The 27,768-nt window shown below is 53.8% G+C and overlaps 1 protein-coding gene across 4 annotated transcripts in view; it reads left to right on the plus strand.

Annotated features, from left to right (window-relative positions):
• The window catches only part of AXIN2 (axin 2), a 68,607-nt gene extending 43,593 nt beyond the window's left edge, over nucleotides 1-25,014 (plus strand). For 3 of the 4 annotated variants that reach the window (XM_016214515.2, XM_087826318.1, XM_016214514.2), the window contains exons 3-11: nucleotides 6,347-6,487; nucleotides 13,853-13,955; nucleotides 16,338-16,478; nucleotides 16,574-17,082; nucleotides 17,304-17,483; nucleotides 17,798-18,031; nucleotides 18,608-18,703; nucleotides 19,919-20,086; nucleotides 23,429-25,014. In XM_016214515.2, coding sequence (XP_016070001.1) covers nucleotides 6,347-6,487; nucleotides 13,853-13,955; nucleotides 16,338-16,478; nucleotides 16,574-17,082; nucleotides 17,304-17,483; nucleotides 17,798-18,031; nucleotides 18,608-18,703; nucleotides 19,919-20,086; nucleotides 23,429-23,555 — 1,699 coding nt within the window. In that variant the 3' untranslated portion in view covers nucleotides 23,556-25,014. The remainder of the gene's footprint in view (nucleotides 1-6,346; nucleotides 6,488-13,852; nucleotides 13,956-16,337; nucleotides 16,479-16,573; nucleotides 17,083-17,303; nucleotides 17,484-17,797; nucleotides 18,032-18,607; nucleotides 18,704-19,918; nucleotides 20,087-23,428) is intronic. The other variant, XM_016214516.2, reaches the window with a different exon arrangement.
• Nucleotides 25,015-27,768: the final 2,754 nt, after the last annotated feature.

Genomic DNA, 27,768 nt, shown 5'->3' on the forward strand with positions numbered 1-27,768 from the left:
CTGGGCAGTCCCTGGGCACCTGCTGCTACTACCCTGTTCCATGTGTCAACACCTGAGTAAAACCTTTGCTGGTCTCATCCCTCTCCAGTTTCACAGTGGTAGCTGAGACTGCTTAAGGCCTGTAGTAAGGCTGCTGCTTCTCCTGGGGCCTCTAACAGTGGGGCATCTGTGTCAGGACCCCCAGTGTCACCTTCGTAAATAGCACTGTGTGTGGTTTGGGATGTCATCAGTAAGAAAGCACTCAGAGGCAGGACCCTGCCGTGCCCCCTCCCCTTCGTGGGTGGGCAGTAGAACCAGCCTCGGGGTGCCCCTCCTCCTTCCAAAGGCCTCAGCTGGGACATAACCAGGATTCAACTTTTGGGCAGATCACTCTTGTGAAGTTATTTGATCCTGGAGGCGAGGGCCAAAGATCCATTGTGTTTCCAGTGTTTTCCTTGTTTGTGAACTATGGGTATCATCCATATATAGGTGGCACCTTTTCACTGGCCTCTTGAGTTGCCATACTATGTTTGTGTGTGCTGGGCATTGTCAAAGAGAATTTAAGCCACATCCAAATTTCAAGATCTTCAGATGTATGGTGGTGTATTTGGGGGTGTCCCAAGTTATCTAAAGGACTGGGTCCCAGCCCTATCCACTACTTACTTCTGGGTTTAAGCCTTTCTGCACCCCATGTGCCATCTGTAAAATGAGTGGGCACCATCCTTTCTTTTTATGTCATAGGTTGCTATTAGGATGTTTTGAACAGATGTGTGTGAAGTGCTATAATTAGTATAATTTAATAATGATAACAACTGGGTATGTGCAAAGGGCAACCAGGTTAAGATACCACTTTCAAAGAGTGACTCTTGGGTTCTAGCCCATAGTCATGGTAAAGTTTTAGAGTATTCCCCCTTTCCATGCCTCTGCTTTCTCTACTTGCTGAACCCAAATCTGTCTTCCCAGCCAGTTCTTGGGATGTAGGGATCCTTTCTAATTCTTTAAGTCCCCCTTCCCCTCCTAATACACTCATTCATCAAGCAAGGTACCCGATGGATAGGATGGGCTTTTATTTAGTTAGTAAAATGAATGAAAAAGAAAAAAAAACAAGTCCTGCTGAGGGTCTCCCTTCATCAGCTGTTGAGGCACAGTCCTGGCAGCTGGATGCCCAGAGCACTGGCTCGTCTTCCGAGCCCTGTGTTTACCCTGGGCACTCAGAGGAGCCTCATTTTTAATGACTTGTTTGTGTCCTTACTGATTTGGTGTCAGGTTTAATATAAATAGTTGGAACGGAAGAGCAGGAATTATCCTCAGAGGGAAGGACTCTGGTTTGCGAGTGGTTGAGTGGGAGGCCTGGGCCTTTTGATGGTCTCTATAAATAACCTAGAGCAGGAGTGACCTGTTGGTAGAAGCACGTGTAAAAACCCCAGCACACAAACACACAGAGTGGCGAGGTATATGTGAAGGGGGCTGTGGGATTAGGAGCTGGGCCCAGCATTTATTTTGGGAAGGAGAAGACCGTGTTGGGCGCACAGAGTGCTCCCTGTGTCCTTCCCCTTCTGCACTGGCCCTTGTGTGTCCCTGCCCAAGGCGTGTCTCATCTGTCTCTCATTGGACCCTCTGCTCTGGCCTCACTTAAAATGAGCCGGGCCCAGCAGATGGCCCTCTGCTGGCTCCAAGTGTCTCCTGTTCTCTGAAAGAACTCGCTGATGAGGCCCGTTTTTGTGCGAAGCCATTGGAATCAAGCTTGGCTTCAATTATCAAAGAAAATGATGCCATAGGAAAGATATGCTGGAAGCAGTAGGCCACAATTAGAGGATGGAAGCTCTGATGAAGGCAGTTTGCTAAGACACACTTGTAGAAGTTTGCCTGTTTTCTCAGGGCCCAGTTGCCCAATGCTCTCCGAGTCCCCTGCCCCCTCTGAACGCCCCTCTATCTTGCTTTAGAAACCGCTGGCCGAAGACACGGTTGCCTTTTAAACAGTGGCTCTGGGAGTAAATTGTCACAGGGCTCCTGGAAAGCCCTAAACACACAGCCTTAGAAGCAAATACTTTTTAGGTTGCATTGTTTTGAGAGGGGGCCAGAAAGAGGCCCCAAAGGTCAACTCTGTGGTGCTGTCTGTAGGGGGTCTGCCCGGGTGAATGGGGAGGGCGCAGGGGCCACTGCATCTCACCCAGATAAGAGATAAGAATAGGCTGGGGGGGCGGGGCAGCAAATAAGGTCCCAGGAGCCTCTGCTACCTGACAGCCGAAAGCCCTTTGCACACTGAAGCTGCAAACTTGGTCCACCCAGTGCAAAATGTGTACCATAGGCCTCCACTCTCCCTAGGAATTTAAAATCCTGCCAGCGCCTGGGAGCACAACAGTCCTGAAGAAATAATCAAAGCATCTGGGTACAATTACTGTAGCATGGTCGAGTTTCTTGAAGTTTCTTTCCGTTTTTGTTTTTTTTTAAGTAATCACAAGAAAACATCTCTAATCCGTTTTTTAAAAATTACGTGGTGCTTTTTGACGAAGTTTGGGGTTCTTAAAAATTGAGTTTGTCCCCCCCCCTCAAACCCTGCCTCCTTCCTCTGCCTCGTCTTGTTAGGATTGTAGGAAAGGCCAAACACTTTCTCTCAGCCCGCCGAGCTAAGAGCAGTATATCCCCCGTGTAGTGGCTGGTCACACAGTAGCCCTCTATTTTGGAAGCGAAGGGAGACTCGTTTATTTTGGGATCCACGTGCCCCAGGAGCTCGAAGCTGGGAGCACACAGGGGATTTGAGTTAGGTGCCCTTTTGTTTGGGGCAGGAGGAGGAGCGGCCTATTGCGTCATTTTCTCCCTCTGGAGGGTGAATTATAGCCCTTACATTTGGGACATTGTTGATGTGTTAATACCACAAAGATAGCAACACCGAAGTGGTGGTAAGAGTGAATGCTATTTAAGGCTGTTTTGATCTTGTACTTTGCCTTTGGACTAAAAAAAAAAAGTTTCAACAACCCATCTGCTGGTCCCAGGGCTTTTAAGGAGGTTTGACAGGGTTTTGAGCTTCTGCCCCAGGTCCCAAGCTTGCATTCAGCGTTGGGGAGACATGTGAGGGAGCCGGGTCCAGTCCTTGCCCTCGTGGAGCTTACAGTCTAGTTGCGCGGGACGGGCATTCAGCGTGTAAACACACCAGCGCTGCGTAATGATAAGTCATGGTAAATACCACGAGGGAAAAAGCTACAGGAGCTCTCTTTCTGTTGGTGGGTGGTGTTTTGGAGTATTAAACTGTGATTTCCCCCCAAATTACAGTGCCCTCGTTGGGCCTTTCAGAGGATGTGAGAACTTCGTGCAGATGGTTGGTTGAACTGCGCGTGTCTTAGGTGGGTACCTCACATCCATGGGGGCCGGGACTTGCCTGGGGGCTCCCAGCTTGCTGGTAGCTAAGCCAGCACCAGCTCTCGACCTCTTGGTTTCTGTTCCCTCTCAGGGGCTTCCAAAACTTGTTACTGTGTCCCTGAGGACAGGAAGGGGTCTTGGAGAAGTTATCTCGTCCATCTTGCTTTGAGCAGTAGCCCCATCCAAGCACCCCAGACAGCAGGGAACTCTGGGCTATTTCAAAGGCTTGGGCAATTCCAGAACCTGCCCTCATCCACTTTATGGGTCCACTGGGACCATTACAAAGTGCTTTCCTCTTTCTGACTTACAAAGCCCATTTCCTCTTGTTCTGCCTTTGATGCCAAACAGAGCCATTCTCCTCTTACTCAGTTTCCTTGTCAACTAGGAAACTGTTTGTACTGAATCATGCCTCATCCCTTCTCTTCTCAATAACCAACTGCCTCCCCCCGTCCCCCTCTGCTGTCACCACTCCTTTCTCTAGCCCTGGTGCCTGAGAATCCCAGATTGAGGACATGGGGACCAGTTCTAACGCATGGAGGGTCTTACCATCCTCATTTAATTGTCATAAAAAATCCTGGGAGGTAGTGAGGCTTCTCGCCCTTTACAGATAATGAGAACAGGGCCAGAGCATCCAAGTCACTGTTCAAGGTCACTCGGTCCAGGGTATTTGACAGGTTCAAGTGCAGTGTTTCTCATTTGCACTTTCCAGTGGTTCTGCATCTACATAGCATGTCTAAGATCTGGCTTTATGTTCTGGTCTAGCTCGGTAGAATGAATCAAGGTTCCTGCCAACCGAGCTCCTCAAGGAGTCCAGATGTGGGTTCCATGTGGCCAAGTCTCCAGCCCAGTGGCCCCCCAGAAGGCTTTGGGGCCCTGCCTGGGGCTCCATTATCTCTTGGATGGCTGTGAGGATGAAAGATGATTGTGCAGCAGATGTTCATTCAGCACCTACTATGTACAACCTTGACAAGAACAAAGACCCTGCCCATACTAAGTGCTCAACCAGTGGTGGCTCTTGGTTTTTATCAATGTTTCTAAACTGAGGGGGTTGGGTTAGGTCATTTCTAAGATTCATTCTGACTCTAAAATGTTATGATCCTGAATGTAACTTCTCTTGTTAGTTTTGTCACTCCAGCTACAAGAGTGCAAGCTCCTTAAAGACGGGGGCCCGTCTCTTCCTCTTCACCCTATTCGATTCTAGCCGGCACCTGCCTCCTGTTTCGGCTCTTACATCAAGTTGTGGCAGCAGCTCCCTGTCCAACCCCACCCCTCCTTCCAGTCCAGCCTGGTGTACCCCCTCTGGATCACACAGGCCGCGGGAAAACCTCAGGCCCCCTCCCCTCCCTGCCCCCTCCTAACCCGACTAGCTCCCCCCCTTCCTCCCCAGTCTGAGGAGGAAGCTCCTTTTCCCTTCGCCGGCCCTGGGTGGCATCTCCGTGAATTCCTGTTCACCCACTAGGGTTCACCTTGCTTCCACCTGTCCCAGGGAGCCATCCCTGGCCATTCAGCTAGAAATGTCCCCTCCATCATTAGCTCTATCAGAATGATCTCTACGAGGCCACTCATCCTGCTCTTATTCTAGAACTTTTTTAAATGCTGAGGCTAGTCTTTGTAGCAAGAAGCAGAAAGAGGTTGAGAGCAAGCCAAATACATCAACCCCGTGCCCACTCGTGCCAGCTCTGTGGTCCAGGCCAGCCTGCTGCACCTGTGGGACCACCAAGGACACACCTGTAAAATGGGCACAGGGCTTGGCTCCTCCTCCAGGTGGCCATGAGGAATAATACTGTGTCTACCTCCCTCGTGGCACCCCCTTTCCCCCTACATATGGTGACAAACCCCTACTAGGCCATGGGTGCCAGGTGACCAGAGATTGGGGCTGGGTACACCCACAGTCCATTGCAGTCCAACCCAGTGAACTGGTGAACTCATAGTAGGTGAGTAGGAGCTCAGTGAACACAAGCATAAGACTGCTTGGACCTTTCATGGGTCCCTTTCATCTGCCAGCTCAAGGCCATCCTTTTAGACCAGCCACAGTGGCCTGATGGAGTTGGTTCTTTCTCTGAGTCCTTCTGTTCCCCTCCAGTTGGTTTCTTTGTCATTGCGTAGACTTGGTGGGCCCTGTGGAGGATGCTGGTGTTTGTAAATGAGGCCGCCTGCAACTTCTGGCTTCTCAAGCCCTTCCTGCAGCCCCAAGACCACCGTGACCCCTTCCTCCGCCCCCCTCCCCAAGTCCCTCTCTGGTGACACAAGAGGAATGCAGCCCAGCAGGGGACAGGCACACTGGTGATTCTGGGAGGAGATCAAGAGGGCAAAACAGGTCGGCAGAGGCCACTGAAACAAAAGGGGGGGACACCGCAGGAGGGGACTGGACCCTCCTTTGAAACAGCTGTGCTGCTCATTTTAATCCGCTGGCCTTAGCCTGCCTGGGACAGTGAGACCTGGGTGGGGGCAGGGCACGCAGAGGCCCAGTTGGGGGGGGGGGGGGGGAATGGAAGACCAACCTACACGTGTCTTGAACTCTGTCCCATCTATCAAGCTCACAGCCCAGAGTTGAAATGCGAAGGCTAGGCCAGGCTTCCAGGTGTTTGCATCTTGGAACTACACTAACAGCTACGTTGAAACTTAAGATATCTTAGGGCCCTAACATTGTATTCCTTTGGTACCAGCTTGGATAGGGAGCAGGGAGGGGGGAAGACACCCCATCTCCACTGACAAACTCCCCTCTTTATTCCATAGCCTCCCCTCCAAGAGTAGAGTCCCCTTCCTTCCCCTATGTGAGCGTGTGTTTAGAACTTTGTAGGATCCCCTAGGCTGCCTCCGGGGTCATCCGTCCCCTGGCAGATCTTCTTTTGCGGGCAGAGGATCTCAGCCTGCTTTCTGCCCAGAGAGCACCTGGCACTGGGCATCAGGTTGGCATTGAACAGATCATGGGATTGTGCGCTTGGGTCACCTGGCTACCTGGGTTTCCACTGAGCATCAGTGACGCACAACTGTCGCACTTTTCCTGCAGGCCCTTCAAGAGGAGCGATCCTGTTAATCCATACCATGTAGGCTCTGGCTATGTCTTTGCACCAGCCACCAGTGCCAACGATAGTGAGATATCCAGCGACGCACTGACTGATGACTCCATGTCCATGACGGACAGCAGCGTGTAAGTATTCTGGTGTCCCCGTCGTGTACGTGGTTGGCGGCGTGATCCACTGGGCCAGCCGGGTGGAGTCCTAGGCCATCCTCACCTGGCTTTGCACATCCCATCTGTGGGCAGGTGTTTGGTGGTTGAGGAGGGTGACATAGTAGGTGGGGTGGTGGTAAGCTTAGAGCCCTGAAGGGAAAGTGGGTGGTAAACTTAGCAGAAGAAAACTAAAGTAACGTAAGAGGTTAAGATGAAGGTCTATAAATTCCTTGAGTTTAACAATACATCTTCTGGTTGTCATTTTGCCTGCCTTCCCTGTGGGGAGAAGTGCTTGGCTGGCCTTGAAAGCCAGATATCCCATCTGTAGAACCAACAGGTGGGGGACGGGGGACATCAGAAGGGTTTGTGTTTAAGTGTTCATTGTTTTTGAAGGAAAAGACATGGAAGGTAGGAGTCAGAATGAGCTCAAATGGACCTCATTCCACTGAGTAAGTCTTGGTGGAATGCCTGCTCTGTCAGGAGGGGGCTCTGCCCCTCAGTTTGGTTCCCTCTAAAGTTGAGTCTGATCTTGGCTCTTTTGCAGGTGGATGGCTTTGATTTCTGAAAGCAATGCAAGTCATCAGGGTAGTTTGAGGTCAGCAGGCCATCAGGCAGGGTCGCGCTTTGAGTTCTAGGTCATTTGTGGTCATGCAGTGGTGATTTCTGGATGGAGAACAGCACACGCGGTATGTGCGTTCCATGGGGGGGGGCTGGGTAACCCCATCTCCTGCCATCCTTTGAGATTCTGATTCAGGAGACTGGAGGGGGGCGGAGCCTGGCCTTGGGCAAAACTCCCCAAGAGCTTTTTACCCAATATCCAGTGGAGAACCGTCATTCTAGAAATGTTCTTTAAAGGCCTTTCGCCAAATGTTTTTAAGTAGGAATTTCTCCCACTAAGGGACCAGTTGGAAAGGCAAACCCCCAGCGCTGTGCGAATTCTGGCATGCTCACTTAGAGTTTACTTACCTTCCTAAAAACCCAACCGCCTATTCTTCCAGTTTGTTTCAAATCATCTGGTTTTTATTGGCCAGTGTCCCGTTGGTTGGCCCCTGGCATGGAACTAGTTGGAAGGAAAGTTGACGAGGTTGGTTGGGGACTCTGCTAGTGATTCAAATCCTGGTAGCTTTTATTGTGTCACTTCAGATTCCCCTGTTGGTAAAGGGAGAGAAATCTTTAAGGTGAAACACTACTCTTTAATGAAAGAATCGCATTTCTGGCATCCGTGGAATAGTAAGGGTATGCATCTTTGTCCAGCGGGAGAGGTGAGGAAGGAGTTCCACAGAAGCCAGTCGGCTAGAGCTCCTTACTTGTGAAAAATTATCCTTTGATGGGCATTGTTCTTAATACGCTTTTGCTCTGTGTTTATTGAATGGTATTCGGCATAATTTACTTCTTGATCCAAATAATTAATATCAGGATGTTTTCGTTCCACGCTGTATTATCTCATAGGTTATAAGGTTATATAAGGCTATCTGCCCCTACATATATTGGCACCCTCCCCTTTTCAAAAGTAGGTTTTCTTTTTTCTGGTCCTGCCTGCTGTTCTGTTTGTTTATTTGTTTGTTTGCTGTTGTCTGTGTGCTTGCTGCCACTGGTAGCATGACTCCTTCAGCTTTCGTTGTTTTGTGGGTTGCGTGGGAGCCTTAGCATTATGCGTAAAATGAGGTTAAGTCGGATTTGAATGAGGGCATTGAGTGCCTCTCCCAAGTCAAAGGTGGTTTACGGAAAACCAGAGCCTGCTGTGTAGTTTTCTTCGAGACTCTTCTTGGCTTGCTTCCTGGCCCTTGGCCGCGTGTCATTTCCATCCCCATCGAAGTGTTATTCTAGGTTTGTGATGAGATAACTTGGGTGTGGTCTCCATATACGGTTGAGCCTCACAAGACCCAATCAGAAAGGTGGGCAGTGCCCCGTGCCTTACAGATGGCAGTAAGGCCCTTGCGCCCACACTTCCCACGCCAGGCACAGAACTCGGCTCCAGGCCAGATGCAGACCCCCGCCCTTTGCCCCTTCCCCCCCCTTCCTCCTTCCCCCTTCCCCCTTCCCCCAGGCATGGACATTTCCAACACAAGATGTGTTATTAGGACGAGTTGGTAATGAGACCTTTAAGCCACTTTGAGTTTCTTTTATTTTTATTTATTAGTGATAACCCACACTGCTTTTATAATGGGTTTGGGGGGAGGGGTAGGAGGGAGCAAGTTCTGACTTCTCCCCTGCTCCCTCCCCTGTTACCCCACTTTTATCCCCTCCCCAAGAGAAAACCTTCCCCCTTTTATAGAGCTGACTTTAAAGCGCTCACCCTTCCCGCCTTTAGTTGAAGAACGTGTGGACCTGCAGCCGGGAAAGCCACTTGTGGGGTCAGCCGGGTTACCTGAGCTAGTCGGAGTGTGGCCAGTAAGGTCCACTCTGATAGAGGCAAGTCCCTCTAAAGAGGGCAGATCCCCCCTTAGCAGCTTCTCCCTGGGGCATTGGACATTCCCTTGGGCCCCAAGTGGCAGAACCTCGGGGATCCCCTCCTGGGGTGAAGCTCCCTTGGCTTGATGAGTAAACAAGGGCGCCGACACCGAGAGCAGGTGCCTTGGAGGCTCGGAGACCTGCGGGCTCAGCATCGGGTGGCGCTGAGCCTTTTCCCAGCCAAGTGGGTGGGTTCTCAGATGGGGCCTCTTTATACCAGCCGGGAGGGCCTGTGTCATCAGCGGGAACCATCCTCTCGGGGATGGTTTGTCCAGGGGCTGTTTGCTTGGCGCTGCCTAGAGTGGGGGACAAAGGGGCCTCCGGCGCCCATCGGATGGGATGCGTGTCTGGGCTTAGAGGCTCTGTGGGTCTCGAGCTGCCCGGCACTGGGGTCCTGCGCCCTCCCCGCTCTCCTGCCTAAAAGCCGGGCTGTGGAGGCACTTTCTGGCCGGCTGGCCCCCGAGTGTGTGTGATCTGCCCAGTGTCAGGCGGGTCACCCGGGATTCCCAGGGCTGGGATTAGACCCCTCTTCAGAGCTCTGCCAATTGTGGGGCCTGGCGCAGATGAGAGTGCCGAGCGAGAAATAAAGTGTGTGGGGGATGAAAAGCCGAACTGAATCGCTTTCAGCCCATTGTTCATCAGGGGAGGCTTAGAGGGGATAAGAGGGTAGCAGGCCCCTTTGAAATTTCCTTGAACAAGTGAATAGCAGCGCCCCATAAAGCATGAAAAGGCCCTGGCTGCTGCTCCTGGTCACAATGGCCAGCTCAGGCCGGGAGGGGGTCTGCCAGGGGCTGTGGCGGGGGGCTGGCTGCCCTGCTGGGAGTTGAGGAGGGGATGTGGCTGGGGAGGGGGAGGAGGGGGTCACAGGCGGCCTTCAATAGACTCCAGAAGGTTGGAGTTCATTAGACACAAGCCGGGGGAAGCAGTCGTCTCATTTGTGACAGAACCAGTTAAGTCCCAGGGGCCTTTGCGGGAGGCCTGGGTAGAAGTTGGGCAGGGCCGGCCTGCACTTGGTTGTTCTGGGCGCACCTGGGCCTGGAGTCCAGAGCGGGCAGGGGCTTTAAAGAAATCATTGCCTTCGCCCAAAGCCCGCTGCTGCTTCTGTTTTCCTGCTAAGTGAAACGCCCTATTAAAGATGGCTGGGCTCGGGTCTCAGTAGGCCTCTGAGAAGGCTGTTTTACGAGCCTGTTACTCTGAAACCTATATTCTCGGAAGAAATGGCTTTTTACATTTTTTTTGAAAGTTAGCTGCCAGATTCCCAGCCAAGTCCTAAACCCCAGTCTTTGGAGCATGGGGGACTGGAGGGTTGGGGGGCCATTCCCGGGCACCAGGCCTAGGAGGATGAGGCCGGGGGGCTGGAAATCTGAGAAGCAGCAGGTCCTCTGCCACCAAGTATGGCTTCTGTGTTAGAGGTGGCCAGGCACGTGCAGGCCACACAGAAGCGGCGTGGAAGCCACACGGAGATGGTGTGGAAGCATTGCTTGGCCTGGTCCGTTCTGAGCAGAACTGCTCACAGGACCGGAGCAGCTTGACCTGAAGGCCACGTCTGCCCTGGGCGCCCCCAAAATCAGTGCACGACGCTTCCCTCGTGTTTCATGCACAGGGTGGCACGGGCTATTCTATTTATTTATTTTTATTTCCTTATATCTTATTTATGGGTTTACTTTGGACACCAGGGAAAGCATCCGCGTGAACTTCAAATATTACCTTATCTTACAAACCAGGCTTTTGATGTTGGCTGTGATCAGAGGCGGCCCTCTGAGAGGCTGCCAAATGGCGATGCGAGTGGATGCCTGTGCGCATGAGCCTGCGATTTCAAAGTCACCGGAAAACGACATTCAGGTTAGGCCGGGCACAGCGGAGTCAAAAGGCTAAGCTAATTGGCTCGGCTTAAATGGCAGCTAAGTGGAGTCCACACTTCAAAACCGGTGCTCCCCAGAAACAGCTGGGCCCGCAGCCGGCTCGTTAGCTAAAATGTTTATAATGAAAGGAGGCTGTAGAGGGACCCGAGCTCGGGATCTTTTCAGCTCACAGTTCTGAGCAGCCAGGAAGCTGATCACAGGCTTTTAGAGCCTGAATAAAAAGGGGAGAGGCCCCCTTCTGGAATGAGGGGCTGTTTGGGAAGACGATTCTTGGCTGGGGAAGAATTAAAGCCACATTTCTGTGAAGGCGTCTGTCAGGCCTCTCTGAGCCTCTACAAGCTGCAATCTCCCTTTTCCCCCCCGCACTGGCTCCATCAGCTGCCCTGGGTGCAGTGGGGGTGGGGTGTGTGTGTGTGTGTGTGTGTGTGTGTGCGCGCCCTGAGGGGGGTGCTCAAATCATTTGTTCCTCTGGCCTTCAGATCGGCCAGTGACCTGCTTCCCTTCCTTCCCATACCTGTGTCCCCCAGCTCTCTTTTCTTTCTACCTTATATGAAAAGAGGAAAAGGTATAAAAGCCTTACCCTTGTTTCCATCTGGGAGGAAAGGAGAAAAGACAGAAGGCCACTAAAGGACACTCGAGGACAGAGTCTTGGAGGGGATGGGTTGGTTACAGTGGGGTCCAAGGGGTGCTTGACTCCTGGGCCCCAAGATTGTTAGGAGGAAGCCTGGAGCAGAGACATCTACTCTCTTATGTCCCAAGAAGGGTTGCTGGTCAGGAGAAGGGTGAGGACCGAGTCTTGCAGCCTTGGGATAGCAGAAGATGGTTAGATCAGTGTGAAACCCAATCTGTGGGACCCCCACCCCACAGGGGTTTAGGTTAGAGACGGGGAGATTCACTGGAACCACCTGGTATGCCCCCTAGCCAGTGGTACCAAGTAGTTGGGGGGGACTTTCCAGAATGTTTGCCAAATCTCCCATCCGTCGCTTCAGCACCTCAGGTGACTCTGGGGGGCTTAGGAAATGGCATCCTCACATTCAGTCAGGAACTTGGATTTCCCAGGCGAGGCTGGGAGTGCAGGTTGTTGAGTTAGACACACCTGTTCTGCAGTCCAGCAGCAGCTTGGGTTCAGATATTGGGTCTGACCCCTGCTGACTGAGACTCTAGTCATCTAAAATGTGGTGAATTCAGGGTTTTGTGAGAATGGAGCTGGATTATACGTCAGGTGTGTCTGACCCACTGTAGGCACTCGGAGTGTGGGGGCCAGCAGCCTTGGGTTGGAATCGGTCACCTGGTTGGACTTGGAACCTTTACCCTCCTTGGCCTACAGGGGCCCCTTGAGTCCCAGGCCTTGGGGAGCAGGCGGCTGTCTGGGTGACTTGACCTGCACTGGGGCTCGCTGCCTCTGCCCTTGGCCTTACTCTGGGACAGGACTCACACCTGTGTTTAAGGCCTTGCTGTAGATGTCACTCTCCTTCTGCCCTGCACCCTCAGTGTGATTATCCCTCGTGTGCTTCTCGGCCAAGGGCTGGCTAGCAGATCGTTGATCTGCTGTGATCAGTGTCACCCCCACGGTGGCCCTGTGCTCCAGCCCCAGCCTGCAGACTTCCGGAAACGCAGCCACTGGAATCCAGGGCATCGCAGATAAGGAGCCTGGGTCAGCCGCTGGCTCGCTCCTGCGTGTTCTCAGGCTCTGCTGGTTTCCATCGCTGCTGCTGAGCAGGCTGAGGTTTTCTCTCTTCCACCCTCTAATGAACAAAACACCTAATTGCAATATTTACAGCCTTCCAGTATGATTCAGTATGGAACTGTTTGAACATGAGGCTTTCGTAAATAAGTCGCTTCCAGAAGGGACAGCAATGGGAAAATTGTCCCACCTTGACCGTTCAACTGCTTTCAAGAATAAAATTCTCTTTTTTAAAAAAAAACCACAGCCACTCCAGGTCATGTTTCTCGTGAAGACTAGTTGGAGTACAGAGTGCATGTTTCTTACCTCTTCTACTGGGTGTTTTTCCCCCCAATATAACATTGAAGGACATAGGGGCCGCTACTGCCTTCAGGTCTTTGCGAGGACTTCATTGACACCCCCACACCCCTCGAAACACCTGGCATGCCCCATAGCCAGTGAGTCCTAAGTGGTGAAATTGCAACTTACCCCCCACCCTCATTCAGTGGCCTTCCCCCATTTCCTGCCATGTGTTTCATCATGGTAATTACCACCTTCTAACATACTGTAGGTTTTGCATTTTTATTTTTGCTTATTGCCTGGGCCACCCCGTTAGGATGCAAGCTTCATAGGCAGCCCTCTGCATTTGTTTCCCTTCCTTCACCCCTCTTTTGCCTAGTGCCTAGAACAAGGTTTGGCACATGGTAGGTACTCAAGTATTGGAATGAATTGCACAGAATGCCCCACAGTAGGGGCTTTGTCTTTATGCCCCATTGGTCATGTCTTTGGGACTGCATTGGTTGGGGGTGGTTGTGGCAATTTGTACAAGGAAGAAATTTGGGGACGACTGGGAGGTTGATGGTGGAGAATCGCTCATGGCTTCACACATGCCTGGTTAGCCTCTGTGGTCTGGCCCCTCTGCCTGCTGTACTGTGCCCTGGTATGCTCCATAAGGCACACCTGGTTTCCTGATTTGGGGTAATGTGTTGCAATGGCAATGGACTGTTTAGGGGAACCAAAGGGGGCTAAGGGTCTCCTGCTTTGGGCACCTGTAAAATGGGGAGCCTTCACTCTGACTGGGCTGGCTGGAGTGTACCCCTGTTGTAAGAGAACAGCCTGAGAGGAGCTCACCATGCTCTTTCCAAGTCAGTGATCCTGAATCCAGAGATGATTGATAGGCAGGAGGTTTGGCAGTTTGACGGTGGATTGATCTTTCCCTGTGGGGACAGCCATGGCACCTGGGATGGGGTGCTCTCATGGAGGCGTGTGGCCCCATCCATTGGAGGGATCTGAGTGTGGCTTGTGAGCATCCTGAGTGCTGAAGGCATCCTCGTGAGCCTGCGGGATCTGTCTTTTCCCTTCCCGTAGAGATGGAATCCCTCCTTACCGCGTGGGGAGTAAGAAACAGCTCCAGAGAGAAATGCATCGCAGCGTGAAGGCCAATGGCCAAGTGTCTCTACCTCATTTCCCGGTGAGTATAGTCTAGAGGGGGAGGCGGCTGGTTGCAGCTGTGCTGAGTCCTGAAGAAAAGGGATGGGAGGAAGAGAGGGGCATAGAAACCGTAGGAAGGGCAGTGCTGGGGCCTGCTAGGGAACAGCGGGGCAAGGAAAGACCGGGCAAGAGGTGCTACACGGGTCCTTGGGGTGTGACACTGAGCAGAGGGGAGCTCAACATGACCTTCTTGAACCTTTCCATTTTCTCAATTCATAAAAGAAAATTCTCTATGAGAAAGAAACCAAAGCACTTTCTTCCCAGAAACCAGGACCTGATAGGAGTTAATCCATGCTTCTCATTGGATTCCCACTAGAATGGAAGCCCCCCGCGGGCAGGGGTTTTTGTCTATTCTGTTAACTTCCATATTCACAGAAACTGGAACAGTGCCTGGCACATAATAGGTGTTTAAATGAGCACTTGTTGATTGAATGAACGAATGAATGAACGGATGAGGGGGGTAAAAGAATTGCTGCCTCCAATGGGAGGGAAATTCCTTCCCTGGGACATTCTTGTGTTGACTACATGGCTCAGTCTTTTCAGTCATCCATTTATCTATTTACTTGGCCATTTCTTCTGCTGACTTCTGAAGCCCTGGAGGGCAGCTATGCCATCTTATCTATTTCCAGCCCCAGAACGTGGCTTAGTACCTGTTGTTGACTTTGCACCTCATAGGTGCTGAATAAATGAAGTGTTTGGAAGCAAGGGTCCCATGAGCAGCTTCTCCCTGCAATTGAGATGAGGGGCCAGCATGGCATGAAGGACACTTCTGGGTCCTCCCTCTATTTCCATGTCCTAGAGGGCACCCAGCACGGCCCCCCCTGTACTCAAGAGAACCTCACTGTCTACATTTCAGTATTGCTTCTTTCAATACTCTGACATCCAGGTTGCAAGGGTGCTGCTCCTGGGGAAGGGGAAGAGAGTGTGCCCAGTTTAGAGCAGCATCTCTATTTATGAATCCTTCCTGACAGCTTCCAAGAACCCAATTGGTCCATGGGTTATGTTGCATTTGGGAAAGGAACTGAATTGCTGATCCTGTGTTGCCTCAGTGCAGGGATTGGGATTGTTTGCCCGAGCAGCTCTTCTCTGAAACCTCCTGGAACGGTCTGGGGCAGACTTCACCTTGTCCTAAAATTAGCACATTAAGATGGCTCTTCTGGGGACTTCTAGCATCCCTCTCCTCAATAACAGTGCCCCCCAAATACAACAGTATTGATGACACATTTTTTTGATGGGGCAGAAATGTATCATATGTATTAACAAAGAAAACCTCTAACACCCAGGCTTGTAAATGAGACAATTTCGTCCTGGGGTGTGCAGATGGACTTTCTCCACGAGGCAGTGCACGTGGAGCCCGCCTGTGTGCGAAGGGCCATCTCCCACGGAGGGGGCAGGACAGGCAGGAGGTCCTGCAGCTAAGTGGTTGCCGCGGGGAGGCCCACCCATCTGCTGGGGGAGATGCTGGCCTGTGCAGTTTGGCTTTCTGATGCCCCCACCGCACCCCAAAGAAAAGGGCAAAGCGAGAGGCAGATCTACCAGGGAAGGGGAAGGGGAGGAGTGGTGGGCGGGGAGGAGGGGTGGGCGAGAACAGAAAGCCGGGCGGGCTGTGGGGGTTCTCTCTGTTTGCTGCTTTTGGCAGGCGATCTCGGTGCCTTTTTATATTCCGCACTTGATTTGGAGATGTTCCCTTTTCCCTTGATAGAGCAGCTTCAGGCAGCCAAACTCAGCAGTGTTCTGCTACTAGCCCGCAGCAGCTTTCTTCATTTTCTGTACAAAGAGCCGGGGAGGAGGGGCGGGGGAAGCAGGCAGATCTAGGACAGTGTTGAGACAACACCGCCTCAAAGGTGCGCAGTGTGCGGCCAGGAAATAAATTACCGCTGCTTCTGATCCGGCCTGCGACTCCCTTTCTTTTCCCTCCCTCTTCCTCCCCCCACCTCCCTTCCAATCTTATTTTTTTTAATTTCCAGCTCCCTTTCTGTTTAGACTCTACTTTTTATTCCTTGAGTTGGTCTCTCCCCCCTCCCTACCTCAGAGGCTGCCTTTTTTTTTTTTGATGTTTGACAACAGTCTTTGAAGATTTTCTACTTCAGAGTAGCTACTGATGGGCTGGTTGTACTACAGAGAGAAGAAGCGGGGCCTCTCGGAGTGCGACCAACTGCTCCTGCCCAAGGCAAACGCTAGTGGGGACCATGGCACTCCATGAGGCCGCGGCGCCAGCACATAAAGCTCCCTGGCAGCCCGGGCCTTGCTCTGCCCGAACCTCGAGCCACCGAGCACGTCGCCAGCCCGGGAAGCTCCGGCTCTGCCGCCCGCGCCCGGCCGGCTAAACATGCCCCATCCCTTTCCTCCCCGCCCCCTGTAGAGAACCCACCGCCTGCCCAAGGAGATGACCCCCGTGGACCCCGCGGCCTTCGCGGCCGAGCTGATCTCCAGGCTGGAGAAGCTACAGCTGGAGCTGGAGAGTCGGCACAGCCTGGAGGAGCGTCTGCAGCAGATCCGAGAGGTAGTGCTGGCCCTGCCCCGCCCCCCGCCCCGCCCCCACCCCACGCCTGCCAGGGTCCCTCCTGCTCACCCCCCCCTTGCCACCTTCCCCTCCAGGATGAAGAGAAGGAGGGCCCCGAGCTGATGCTGGGCTCCCGAGACGGGACGCCTGCCCAGCACCCCCTCTCCCTCCTGCCCTCTGGCAGCTACGAAGAGGACCCGCAGACAATTCTGGACGACCACCTGTCCAGGGTCCTCAAGACCCCCGGCTGCCAGTCCCCCGGCGTGGGCCGCTACAGCCCGCGCTCCCGCTCCCCTGACCACCACCATCACCACCAGCAGCTGTACCACCCCCTCCTCCCCCCGGGGGGCAAGCTGCCCCCCGCCGCCTCGCCAGCCGGCTGCCCCCTGCTCGGGGCCAAGGGCTTCGTGACCAAGCAGACCACGAAGCACGTCCACCACCACTACATCCACCATCACGCCCTCCCCAAGACCAAGGAGGAGGTGGAGGCGGAGGCGGCACACCGGGTGCGCTGCTTCTGCCCCGGGGCCCCCGAGTATTACTGCTACTCCAAGTGTAAGAGCCACCCCAAGGCTCCGGAGCCCGGGCCCACAGAGCAGTTCGGGTAAGTGTCGGGCTACCGGACTGTCCCGGGGGGCTCCTGTCCGGACCACAGCCCTGGGCAGGTGTGAGGTGGGGTCAGAGGTCAGGGGCACTTTGTTTCCAGGAAAGGGAGCACAAGGTGGGGGGGCAGGGGGAGCAGGTGCATGTCACCCCACCACCTGCCCACCTGTCCCATGGGGGAGTCCCAGAGAGGTAAGGAGTGTGGTTCTTGGTTCCCCACAGTGGCAGCCGAGGCAGCACCCTGCCCAGGCGCAGTGCCAGAGCCTCCGAGCCCAGCCTTGCCCTGGCCTCCAGGGAAGGAGCCGGGGCCCTGCAACTGCCTGGGGAGGAAGGAGACAGGTCGCAGGATGTCTGGCAGTGGATGCTGGAGACGGAGCGGCCCAGCAAGCCCAAGCCCCATAGGTAAACACCGCGGCTGCGGGCGCCACCCCCAGGAGGGCCGGGGCAGCCACAGGGGCATCGGGGGCTGGCTATTTTTGCAGTGGGCCAGAAACAAATATGACAGTTCACATCTGCCACCTTAATATTAAACGTTGGACTGAGCAGACCCCAAAAATGCCGTGTTTGGGCAGCGCCCCCTGTTCGTGCTATGGTAGTTATTTTTCCTTTCCTCTCTGAAGGCATAATAAAAAAGTTCCTCTTGAAGTCACATTTTCCAGTTTTTCTAACCCAGTTTTTCCCCCCTTCTGTTTTCTCTCTCCTCATTACTCGTTCAGTGCCCAAAGCACAAAAAAGGCCTACCCGTTGGAGTCTGCCCGTGTGCCCCCTGCCGAGCGAGCTGGCCGGCACCACCTGTGGGGAGGCAGCAGCGGGCACCCTCGAGCCGCCGCTCGCGCCCACCCGTTTACCCAGGACCCTGCGATGCCTCCCCTGACCCCACCCAACACGCTGGCACAGCTGGAGGAGGCCTGTCGCAGGCTGGCCGAGGTGTCGAAACCCCCAAAGCAGCGGTGAGTAGAAGCGGCCTCAGGTGAAAGGCCGGCGCTGGGTGTGGAGGGTGGGGGCGAGACCTACCCTGTTGCTAAGGGAAGGAAGGGCCTTCTTTTCTGCTGGGTCTCATCTTTCCTCAGGGAGGAGCTATTGCTTTTGGCCGCATTGCATTGTCCTTTCCAACCTCTAGAAATTGTTGCCTTTAGCTCCATTCGTCCTGAAGAGCTAATCAGGATCTGCTAGGCCAGTCATTCAGTAATTCCTTACAAATCCCATTTTTTACAAATATCCGGTCATTTAAGCCTGGTTAGGTGAGCATATGAGAAGCCAGGACTCACCGGTGAGGAATCTAAGCCTGCAGTCCTCTGCCTAGGCTGGCAGTGTCCTGTCCTAGGTTCCCAGGAGGGCTGTGCCCAAGACGTCCTCTAGGCCTCCTAGAGCCACTGTGAACACAAGGTCCTGGTTGGGTCTACCGATGGCTGGAAACTGGGTCTGTGTCTGTTAGAGGACCACAGAGAGTAGTTTTTGTCTGCTCCCCATTTGCCCTGGGGACAGCAGGCTTACCTCTGACCCCTTCGCTCTGGCTGTGTCCTCAGGTGCTGTGTGGCCAGTCAGCAGAGGGACAGGAACCACTTGGCCAATGGTCAGACAGGAGCCACACCCTTCTCCACCCCAAGCCTGGCTGCAGAAGAGTGAGTGCCTTTGCCGAGAGCCACCCATTTCAGGGTGTTCACAGTTGGGAGTTGCGATTTTTGAACACATTTTTTAATACATAAAATCTCGATTTTAACATGTTAGTGACAAGGAATCGTAAATACAGATGTTACCGTAAATTAGGATCGTGAAAAGCCCGCCTGTACTGAGCAAGGCATCGTGACTTGTACACAAGTGTTCCTTCCCGAAGTGATGGATGGCTCAGGGTTCCCGGGCACACACTAATCAAAGGCTGGGACCTGAAGCCACGAGCAGAGGCATAAAAGGGCCCTAAATCCGGACGCAAAGGTTGCCCCCATGTAGCTGCAAGTTAGCACATTGGAAGCCTCTTTGTGTCACGTGGAGCAGGAAGGTGGCTGTCCACCATTGCAGAGATGGAGGCAGGATTCATTGTTTTGCTTGGGGGAAACAGAATCACCCCCAATCGTGCCATGATTCCTCTCATAAATTTGAATTTGCACTCTCACAACCTGGACAGAGAAACCTGGCTTCGTTTAATTACAGGATGGTGCATGTAAAAAGGAATCTGCCGAAGAGATCTAAAATGGTCTAAATAATTAAAGTACTTTCTTAGCCTCTTTATCGTGAGCAATGAGCAGTGTTTGAAGTCCTGAGTAAGCCAACACCCTGGACCCTTTGGTTTAATTGGTTGACCTTAAGTCTACCAGCTGTCCTGGCCCACAGCTTGTTGTTCTGCTTTTTTTAAGCTGCTCTGCAAAAACTCCGAATAAATGGGGAAGTTGAAATGACTGTGGGCTCCCCCTCCCGCCTTCCCCAGTGGGCCCTAGCATTCCGAGCTCATGCCACCCCAGGAGGCTCTCTGAGTTTGTCTCCACAGCGCACCCTGAGCATGAGTGCCCCTGTGGCTCTGTGGTAGGAGGCCCCCCACTTGTGCCAACCTGAAAGAGACTGCTCTGTCCCCCCGTTTGGTGGTAGCGAGAGAAACAATAGCAATTTGTACAGCCGAGGGAATTGTCCCTTCCTGTGCCCCACACAGGTGACCTGGAGTTGGACTGTGTGCTCACCAGAGGTGGCTGTCTCTGGGACATGGGCGCCCCACACCCAGGCCCCCTTTTGAGCTTCCAGCTACAGCCTCACTTGACCTCTAGCGACTGTGCGTGTGTATGTGTTCTCGTGCCTGGCGCTTCTGTTCTTTCAGATGCTGAGCTGCTTGTGTTGCCTCTTATTTTCAGTCACAAAGAGCCAAAGAAACCAGCAGGGGTCCACGCGCTCCAGGCCAGCGAGCTGGTCGTCACGTACTTTTTCTGTGGAGAAGAAATTCCATACAGGAGGCTGCTGAAGGCTCAGAGCCTGACCCTCGGCCACTTTAAAGAGCAGCTCAGCAAAAAGGGAAATTATAGGTAAGAGTCCTGTGGCTTCTTTCTGCTCTGGAGTTTGTTTGCCCAGAACCGGGAGCCAGAGTCGAGTCCCTGGCCTGGTCAGACCTGCGGGGGCGCCCCGGGAAGCCGTGGAGTGGGCTCTTGCCTGACGCTTTGGTTCGTTCTCACTCTCTCTCTCCCATCCCCTCACAGAAATAACGCGGCAGCAGCAGTGAGTAGGGCTGTGCGACCTGGACGGGTTTTTTCTGCCAGGTGAACAGGGTGCTGAGGAGAGAGGTGGCAGGAGGAGAGCTGGGCTTGGGCCATCTTGTGGGGCTCTGCCTGAAAGGGGGAGAGGTTGGGGGGAGACAGGGAGAGGTGGGTGGACACACAGGTGGGCAGACCGCTTAGAAAGACTGCGGCCCGGGCTTGGGTGCCGGAGAGACTCCGCACTAAAGGCTTGGGCAGGGGCCGAGACCACTGCCCGGAAATGCAGGCGGCGTCCTCACTTAACTTTTCTGCCTGAAGAGCCTCCCTCTGTCTCAGGGGTCACATGAGGCAGGGTGCTCTTTCGTCCATAACAAAGAGGGGACAGGACCTGTGGGTGGACACCAGGTGGACAGGGCCCTTGGGAAGGGAACTTGCCCACCCAGGCCTTTCAGGAACCCAGTCAGGATGAGCGCTAAGGGCCTCATTCCCTGTTCATTTTCCCCTTACCTGGGGACAGGTAGTGACCCCACCTTCGCCCATCCAAAGTCCCACCTGCCCCTCCTCGATGGCCTTCCTCCCAGGGGAGTGTGTGGGTTCTGCTCCAGCTGTGTGTCAGGTTGCTGGGACTAGGGACAGGCAAGTGAGGGGCCAGGCACACAGCTTAAGGAGCACAGTTTGTGTCCAGAAGGTGCCAGCTCATTCCTGCCTCCAACCGGGGATGATAGCCCTTAGCCACCTGCCAGGTGGGCACCGGCTTCTGGACGCAAGCTTGCCCACCTCCAGGCCCCTAAGACACATGTCTTCCCAAGCAGCCACCTCCACCCAGTGGCTGGCTTGGGCAGGGGCCCCGAGTGATTGCTTTTTCAGGGCAAGGGATGGGGTCCGGGCTGGGACTGTCGGTGGCTGGCGAGCAGGGCGTGGCGCTAGGCCTCAATCCTTCCCTTTTACACCTGGGCTGAGACAATTCTGAAACTATCAGAGGGGGTGGGGAACAGGCCTGGCTGCTGCTGCTTTTTTTATCTGGAACAGACACAAGGCGAAACTAATTACACAAGTGTGCCCCTCCAGGGATTCATTTTGGTCTCTGCTTTGACTCGGCTGGACTTAGGGGAACTGCAGGTGACCTTCAGGGGACAGGAGCCACAGAGTGCTGAGCAGAGAGGCTGCAGGGGGGGCTAGGCACTCAGCCATTCCGGCCACATCTGGCTCTGATTTTTTTTTTCTAAGGCACACTTAATAAGCCTGGCTTTGAAGCCCCGGCCTCCCCTTTAATGCACAAAGACTTGCACAAACGGTCCACGCTCACATTCTTGACTGATTGGATCAGGCTGTGGCCAGGCCCCTCCCAGCTCCTTATCTCTCTTGACTGGCTCTCCTGGCCAGAGCAAGGCTCCCTGTCCTCCTGGGCCGTGGGGGCACCGGGTGCCATGCCTCGCCCCTCGCCCAGCAGGGGTGATGCTCCAGTGTTCAGTTTCCACCTCCACCCCACCCCCCAGGAAAAAGCCTGGGGAGCTTGGGTCTGCAGAGCCGGGGACCTGGGCTGCGTTGAGTAATCTCACCGTGGCAGAGGTTCAAAAAGAGAACAGCCCCTCTGGCCGTGCCAGACGCTATTGGTGCCAGATGTCAGAAGAGAGCTGAGTTTGCCACATAAAGCCTGTTGCAGTGGAAAAGCCCGCTTCTTGGGGGGAAAGGAGGGCAGCGGGCACTTTTGAAGTCTCAGGGGTGGGGCCGGGGGAGCATTGCCTCTCTCCTCTCTGGAAGAGGGTGCAGTTATGTGAAAGGTCATGGGTGTTGGCCATGAAAGCCCAGCCTGGTGAATCCAAGGGGGGTTGGCGCTGGGGGCTGAGGGTGGTGTTGGGATGGGAGCCTCTCATTTGGAAAAGTACCTCTTCCTGCCTTCCGGGGTCTCCTGTGCCCAATGCCCCTCCCCACTCTTGCCATCTCCTCCCAGGGCCCCCCAGATATCCCAACCCCGCCATAGGAAGCCTTTCCACCACGGGCCCCTTCGAGCTGCGCTTCAGCTGGGCTGGGAATGCTAAAAACAAAGGGCCTTGACTAAACCCAGCTGTTTCACTTTAGCTAGCCTTATCTCCTAGGAAAGTATTTGGCTTGCCTTCATTAAAGGAGAAAAAAAAATTCAGCTCTAACCAAGGGGAATTAATTTTAAGAGAAAAGACAAAAACAAAGTGCAGCCATAACCCTGAGACACAATTAAGTTTTTTAGAGAGGCTGTCCCCCTCCCCCCAGGGGACTGTGACCCTCCCTCCGTGACTGGCCTTTATTGGTTGGAGATGACAGCTTGCAGGGACACCTTTAATCCGATCGAGGGGTGTCCCTGGCTGGGGATGGGGAAAGAAGAGGCCTTCGCTGCTTTTCCTGGGAGTGGTCCTGGGAGGACAGCCATTTCCAAATGGGACTCTCCGAGAGGGGCCGGCTGGAGGGAGACTGCTCATTTGAGTCCATACAATTAAACAGCCTTAGAAGAAAGAAGGCCAGGGTGGGATAAAAGGAACCTTTAATCAACTGGCATAATAGAAGGGCCCTTCGTGTTTGACCCTGGAGGGGTGGGGGAGAGAAGGGAGGGGTGGCTGTCCCGTGGCTGTGCCAGAGACCAGCTGGAGGAGTTGGCCACTGGGTGCTGGAGGGTGGTAAGATCAAGAGGTGTCCCCTCCAGACCAACTCGCTGGAGTCTGCCTTCCACAGGTCAGGGTGGCTCAGTCTGGGCCCCGAAGGACCCCTGTCTTGGCTGTAGCGGCAGATGAACTCAGCCTGCTTTGCCCTTCCCACCCCACTCCCACCCCACTCCCACCCCACTCCCACTCCACGAGGGGAGAAAGCAGCAGCCGTACTCCGCAAAGGGCACTTTTTCCAGTGTGGGTGTCGGTGACTGCAGCAGTCCTGGGCTGAAGGCTGTAGCCTCGGAGCTATTTGCAGGGGCCCCCGCCCAGGCTGCTGCTTGCCGGGTGCCCAGATTTCCTCCCCAGTGACTTGCCCGCCCGTGTGTCCCCTTAGCCCGCCCTGGGAGCTGTGGGACCCTCTCGGCCAGGCAAGGGCACCTGTACACCTGCTGCGGCAGACTCCTCGAGAGGCCTCCGCCCTCAGCGTGGACCTGCGTTGCTTCTAAAGCAGAAAACGCAGTCTTACCAAGATGCGTTTTGGGTCTTCCTTCTTAAGGTATTACTTCAAGAAAGCAAGTGACGAGTTTGCCTGCGGAGCGGTGTTTGAGGAGATCTGGGACGACGAGGCCGTGCTCCCCATGTACGAGGGCAGGATTCTGGGCAAGGTGGAGAGGATCGACTGAGCCGCGCCGTCGGCGGAGGCTGGCGACGGGCCGGGGCCGCGCACGATCTGGGGCGACGCGGCGGCGCTCCCCACGAACGAAGGCAGGGTCCTGGGCAAGGCGGACGCGAGCTACTGAGCCGCGCCGTCCAGCTGTGGCCAGCGGTGGGCCTGGCCTGGGACGCGCAGGCCGGCGACCGCCACGCAGCACGTCGAAGGGGAAAAAACAACCAATGAAAACGACGTCTGGGGAAGAATTGGCCGCAGGGCCTTCGGGAGGGTGGGGGGAGGTTGGTTTTCATTATTCACGAGCTGGGTACTGAGATAAGAAAAAGCCTGAACTATTTATTAAAAACGACCACTCTTGGCTATTGAAGATGCTGACGGTATCTGAGAGGCTGCCATGCATAATATATGACTTCCTAGGGATCTGAAATCCATAGACTAAGAGACTGTGTATAGCTCACCTGGACGGGAGTCCTTACTGCTATTTATTGAACCATTGGTTATCCCTGCCCCAGTTTATGGATATGCTGCTTAAGCCGCGGAAGGGGAGGCGGGAAGTTTGCGTCTGTCCGAGCTCAGGCCTTGGGCTCGGGGCGCGAAGGGCGTCTCCATCTGACCGTGCTCTGCCCGCGGCTTCTCCAAGCGAAGGCAGGCTGTTAAAGGTGCCCTGCCGTTGACACGCAGAAATTGGTGCATTTTTTTTTTTTTTCCTGTGCTGCTGTATTTTGTCATAAAGGTCTTGAGGTTTGACTTAACGTTGCAACATCGCCTTGTTGGATGGGATGATCATTGCTGAGTTGGGGGGAGCCTTCTGGGGGCCCCAGAGTCATCCTGTAACTTATCGTAGCTCCTCACCAAGGCCCAGCGCCCAATGCCTGAGGCCTGCTAGAACCTCTGGGTTCAGCTTGTGCTTTTATTGAGATAACAATTCCTTGGAGTCTTTTTTTTTTTTTTTTTTTTAAATTACTCTTTGGGCCACAGCCCTTCTGGAAACTACCCCCCTGCCCTGCAAAGAAGCAACAGCTGTGGGAAGACCTAGCAGCACCCTTTGTCCCCCAGACACCTTCATTTGACGTTCGGGTTTTTGTATTAAGTTAATCTGTACATTCTGTTTGCCCCTGTTACTTGTACTATACGTCTGTATATATCGTACGGTGAAAGAGTATTAATCCACTATCTCTAGTGCTTGACTCGAAATCAGTACAGTACCTGTACCTGCACGGTGTCCCCATCCGTGTGTCGCCCTATATTGAGGGCTCAAGCTTTCCCTTGTTTTTTGAAAGGGGTTTATGTATAAATATATTTTATGCCTTTTTATTACAAGTCTTGTACTCAATGACTTTTGCCATGGCATTTTGTTCTACTTATACTGTAAATTATGCATTATAAAGAGTTCATTTAAGGAAAATTACTTGGTACAATAATTATTGTAATTAAGAGATGTAGCCTTTATTAAAATTTTATATTTTTCAAAACACTGGCCTGGTCTTGGAATCCCCGGGGTGGGGGCAGGGCAGAGGCGGCCTTGTGTGTGGGGACATCTGTGCTTCACGTCCCACCTGCCCGAGCCCATCCCTTACGATCTTGAGCTCTTACACAATCGGGGCTGGCCCTGGGTTTTTTTTAAAACATCCTTCACCTGGATGGTGGCTGAGGATTCTTGTGGATCAGACTGGAGACATTTCCTCTCACATCCTTCTGTCTACGGGCGGCCCCTCCTCCCAGGCAGGTGTCTCCGATCAGGCCAGGTAAGCGCGGTGAGGAAGGGCTGGCTTGGATTTCAGTGGGCCTGTGGGGGACAAGCCTCGGAAAATGGTGTGTAGATCAGACCAGCGGGCTGATGACCTTGAGCTCAGTGAGGGTCCGGGCTGGAAAGGCGGCAGGTGGTTCAGGAAGGGGGGACAGCGGCGTTTCTGCACCTTTCAGTGGACACTGATCCACGGGGCCATGGAAGTTGGCGGGCAGTTAGCGCAACAAAGACTGCACCCTCCCTTGTGCTGGAACCTCGGGGTGCCGGGCTGTACTTCAGACCGGGGGAGCGGGTCTATTTAAAGGAGCCCCGTGATGAACAGTTTTTGGAAATAAAGGGTCTGACGGCAGTTGGGCGGGGTCTGAAGCTGCTGTGGTTGCCCTTTGTCACCGCTGGAACAAGTTGGAGGCTGGCAGGGTAGAGTCAGGCCAGGCCCTGGCTGTGGGGCTAGGGGCTGGCTTGACAACCTCAGGGTGGCAGTGTCATGGGGTGTCTGGGACGGCTGCTGGGCGAGTAGGTGAGGGTGTGTGGAAGCTGGACACCAGGCTGCAAGGTTCCTTGACCTTGGCCCTGAGGACACAGCTCGCTGCACCTTCCCCTCCTGGCTGGAACAGGGGCTAGCAGCAGGGTACCCGCAACCCACTCCCAGAACTGGAACCGGGCTCTTTCCACTCAGGGGTGAAGAGATGCAACCTACTGTGCGCACTGGGGGTGGGGGGTTATGGCTTTTAATCTTCAGGCCTTTTGACACAGGCTCGGCTCATACAAACCTGGGCTCAAGTACCAGCGCCACCGCCTCCGGGGGGGGGCCATGGGCCTTTGTGAGAGAGAAAGGCAGACTGACCATCACTTGTGTTTGTACCTCTTCTGAGGGGGCCTGTTTCTCTCCTGCTCTCACTTTAACAATCAGATGCTCTTGGCCTGGTGCGGTGGCTTCTGGGAGGCGGACCCTGACATTGTAATCACCTGTGCCTTCCTCCAGGTAGCGGGCCTCTAGTTCTACTAGATTAATAAAGGGATCTGTGACTCAAAAAAGCTAAAACATGGCTGGTGCTGGCACCCCTCTTCCCTGTCCCCAAGTCATTTAAGACCCAGCTCTTCCAAAAACCCCTCCCTCCTCCAGTCCCTTGGGTCGCACCTGGGAGCTGGTGAAATGCAGCCACCCACCCCAGGCCCATGGACTGGACAGGACCTGTGTGCTGGCCTCTGGGTGACACCGGGGCACGTCGGGGATGTGCCCTCTGGTCCTCGTGGGTTGTCCCTTTCTAAAGCCCAACTTCCAATGAGATTCACCTACCTACTCCTCACTTCCTAGGCCAGGGGTGGGGAAGCTGCCAAGGGCCATTGGGTATTTATAACAACATTCACAGACCATACAAAATTATCAACTTAGAAATTAGCTATGAAAAAAAACTAGATTTATTGAATTTAGAGTCCTGCCTGCGGTTGCCTTGGCAGGGCCAGACCAAGTGATTTTGTGGGCCACACACGGCCCTCAGGCTGGACGCTCCCCACCCCCGTCCTAGGTGCTCCCACGAGCTCGGGCCTGATTTTTCAAATTAATTGTTAGCCTGCTAATCAGAGGTGAAGCGCAGGCTGAGTCCACTTCAGGCTGTCTCCTGGGGGAGCCACAGTGTGTTCATTCAGTAGGCGGGGTATGAAATGTGCCCACCTTCGGGGGTTGCTCCGTGTGAAGGGAGGCGGGCTGGCCCCATCTCCGCAGGGTCTCGGGACAGCTCACAGCGCATCCTCGCCGCCCGTGGGAATTGCCCCCCCCCCGCAACACCTGGGCTCGGGCCGCCTGCTTCTCCCGCCCCTGGTACAGGACCAAGAAGGCGGTGGGCACCCGGCTGGCAGGCGGCTGTGCTGGGAAACAGACTTTCGGCTAGAGCCAAGCTTTGGCCCCAAAGCGTCTTCCATTTGTCTTTATTAAGTCTGGGACCTTGCACGATACTTGGAAATTCTATGTGGACTCTCCTAAGGTGGCAGATCATGCAGAGGAGCTTGAAGTGTGGGGTTTGGGAAAAAGGGTCCCAGTATCTGTTGGGACCATAATCATGCCATCAAAATGAAGCAAATTGGCTATGACCCCAAAGAAAATGTTCCCATCCATTTAAATTATTAGGTAAGATTGGTGTGTGTTTTTCTTGTTGTTTTGGTAAAAAAAAAAAAGCTCCTCTTTTTTTGTTTACCTTCAGTAAATAATTCGGTTGTACAGAAACTCCCCAAATTCCATTAGATGGTGCAAAAAGGTGACTTACACCTTCCTTAACTATTTTTATTTCACTTTAGCAACCAGACTTTCTAAAAATCTGATATAAGCGTGCGCCTCTACTGTGTTCTGTGACTTGTCCAGGAAGTGGGTAGCAAACAAACACACAAACACCACTGCCACACACAGAAATTTTAAGGAATATGGTAAATACTGGCTGTTGCCAGAATTAACTTGGGTAGTAGCTAGCCTGCTTAGTAGTGTCTT

Source organism: Miniopterus natalensis, chromosome 17 (genome assembly GCF_054644295.1).
Source record: "Miniopterus natalensis isolate mMinNat1 chromosome 17, mMinNat1.hap1, whole genome shotgun sequence".
In the NCBI taxonomy this organism is placed as follows: Eukaryota; Metazoa; Chordata; class Mammalia; order Chiroptera; family Miniopteridae; genus Miniopterus; species Miniopterus natalensis.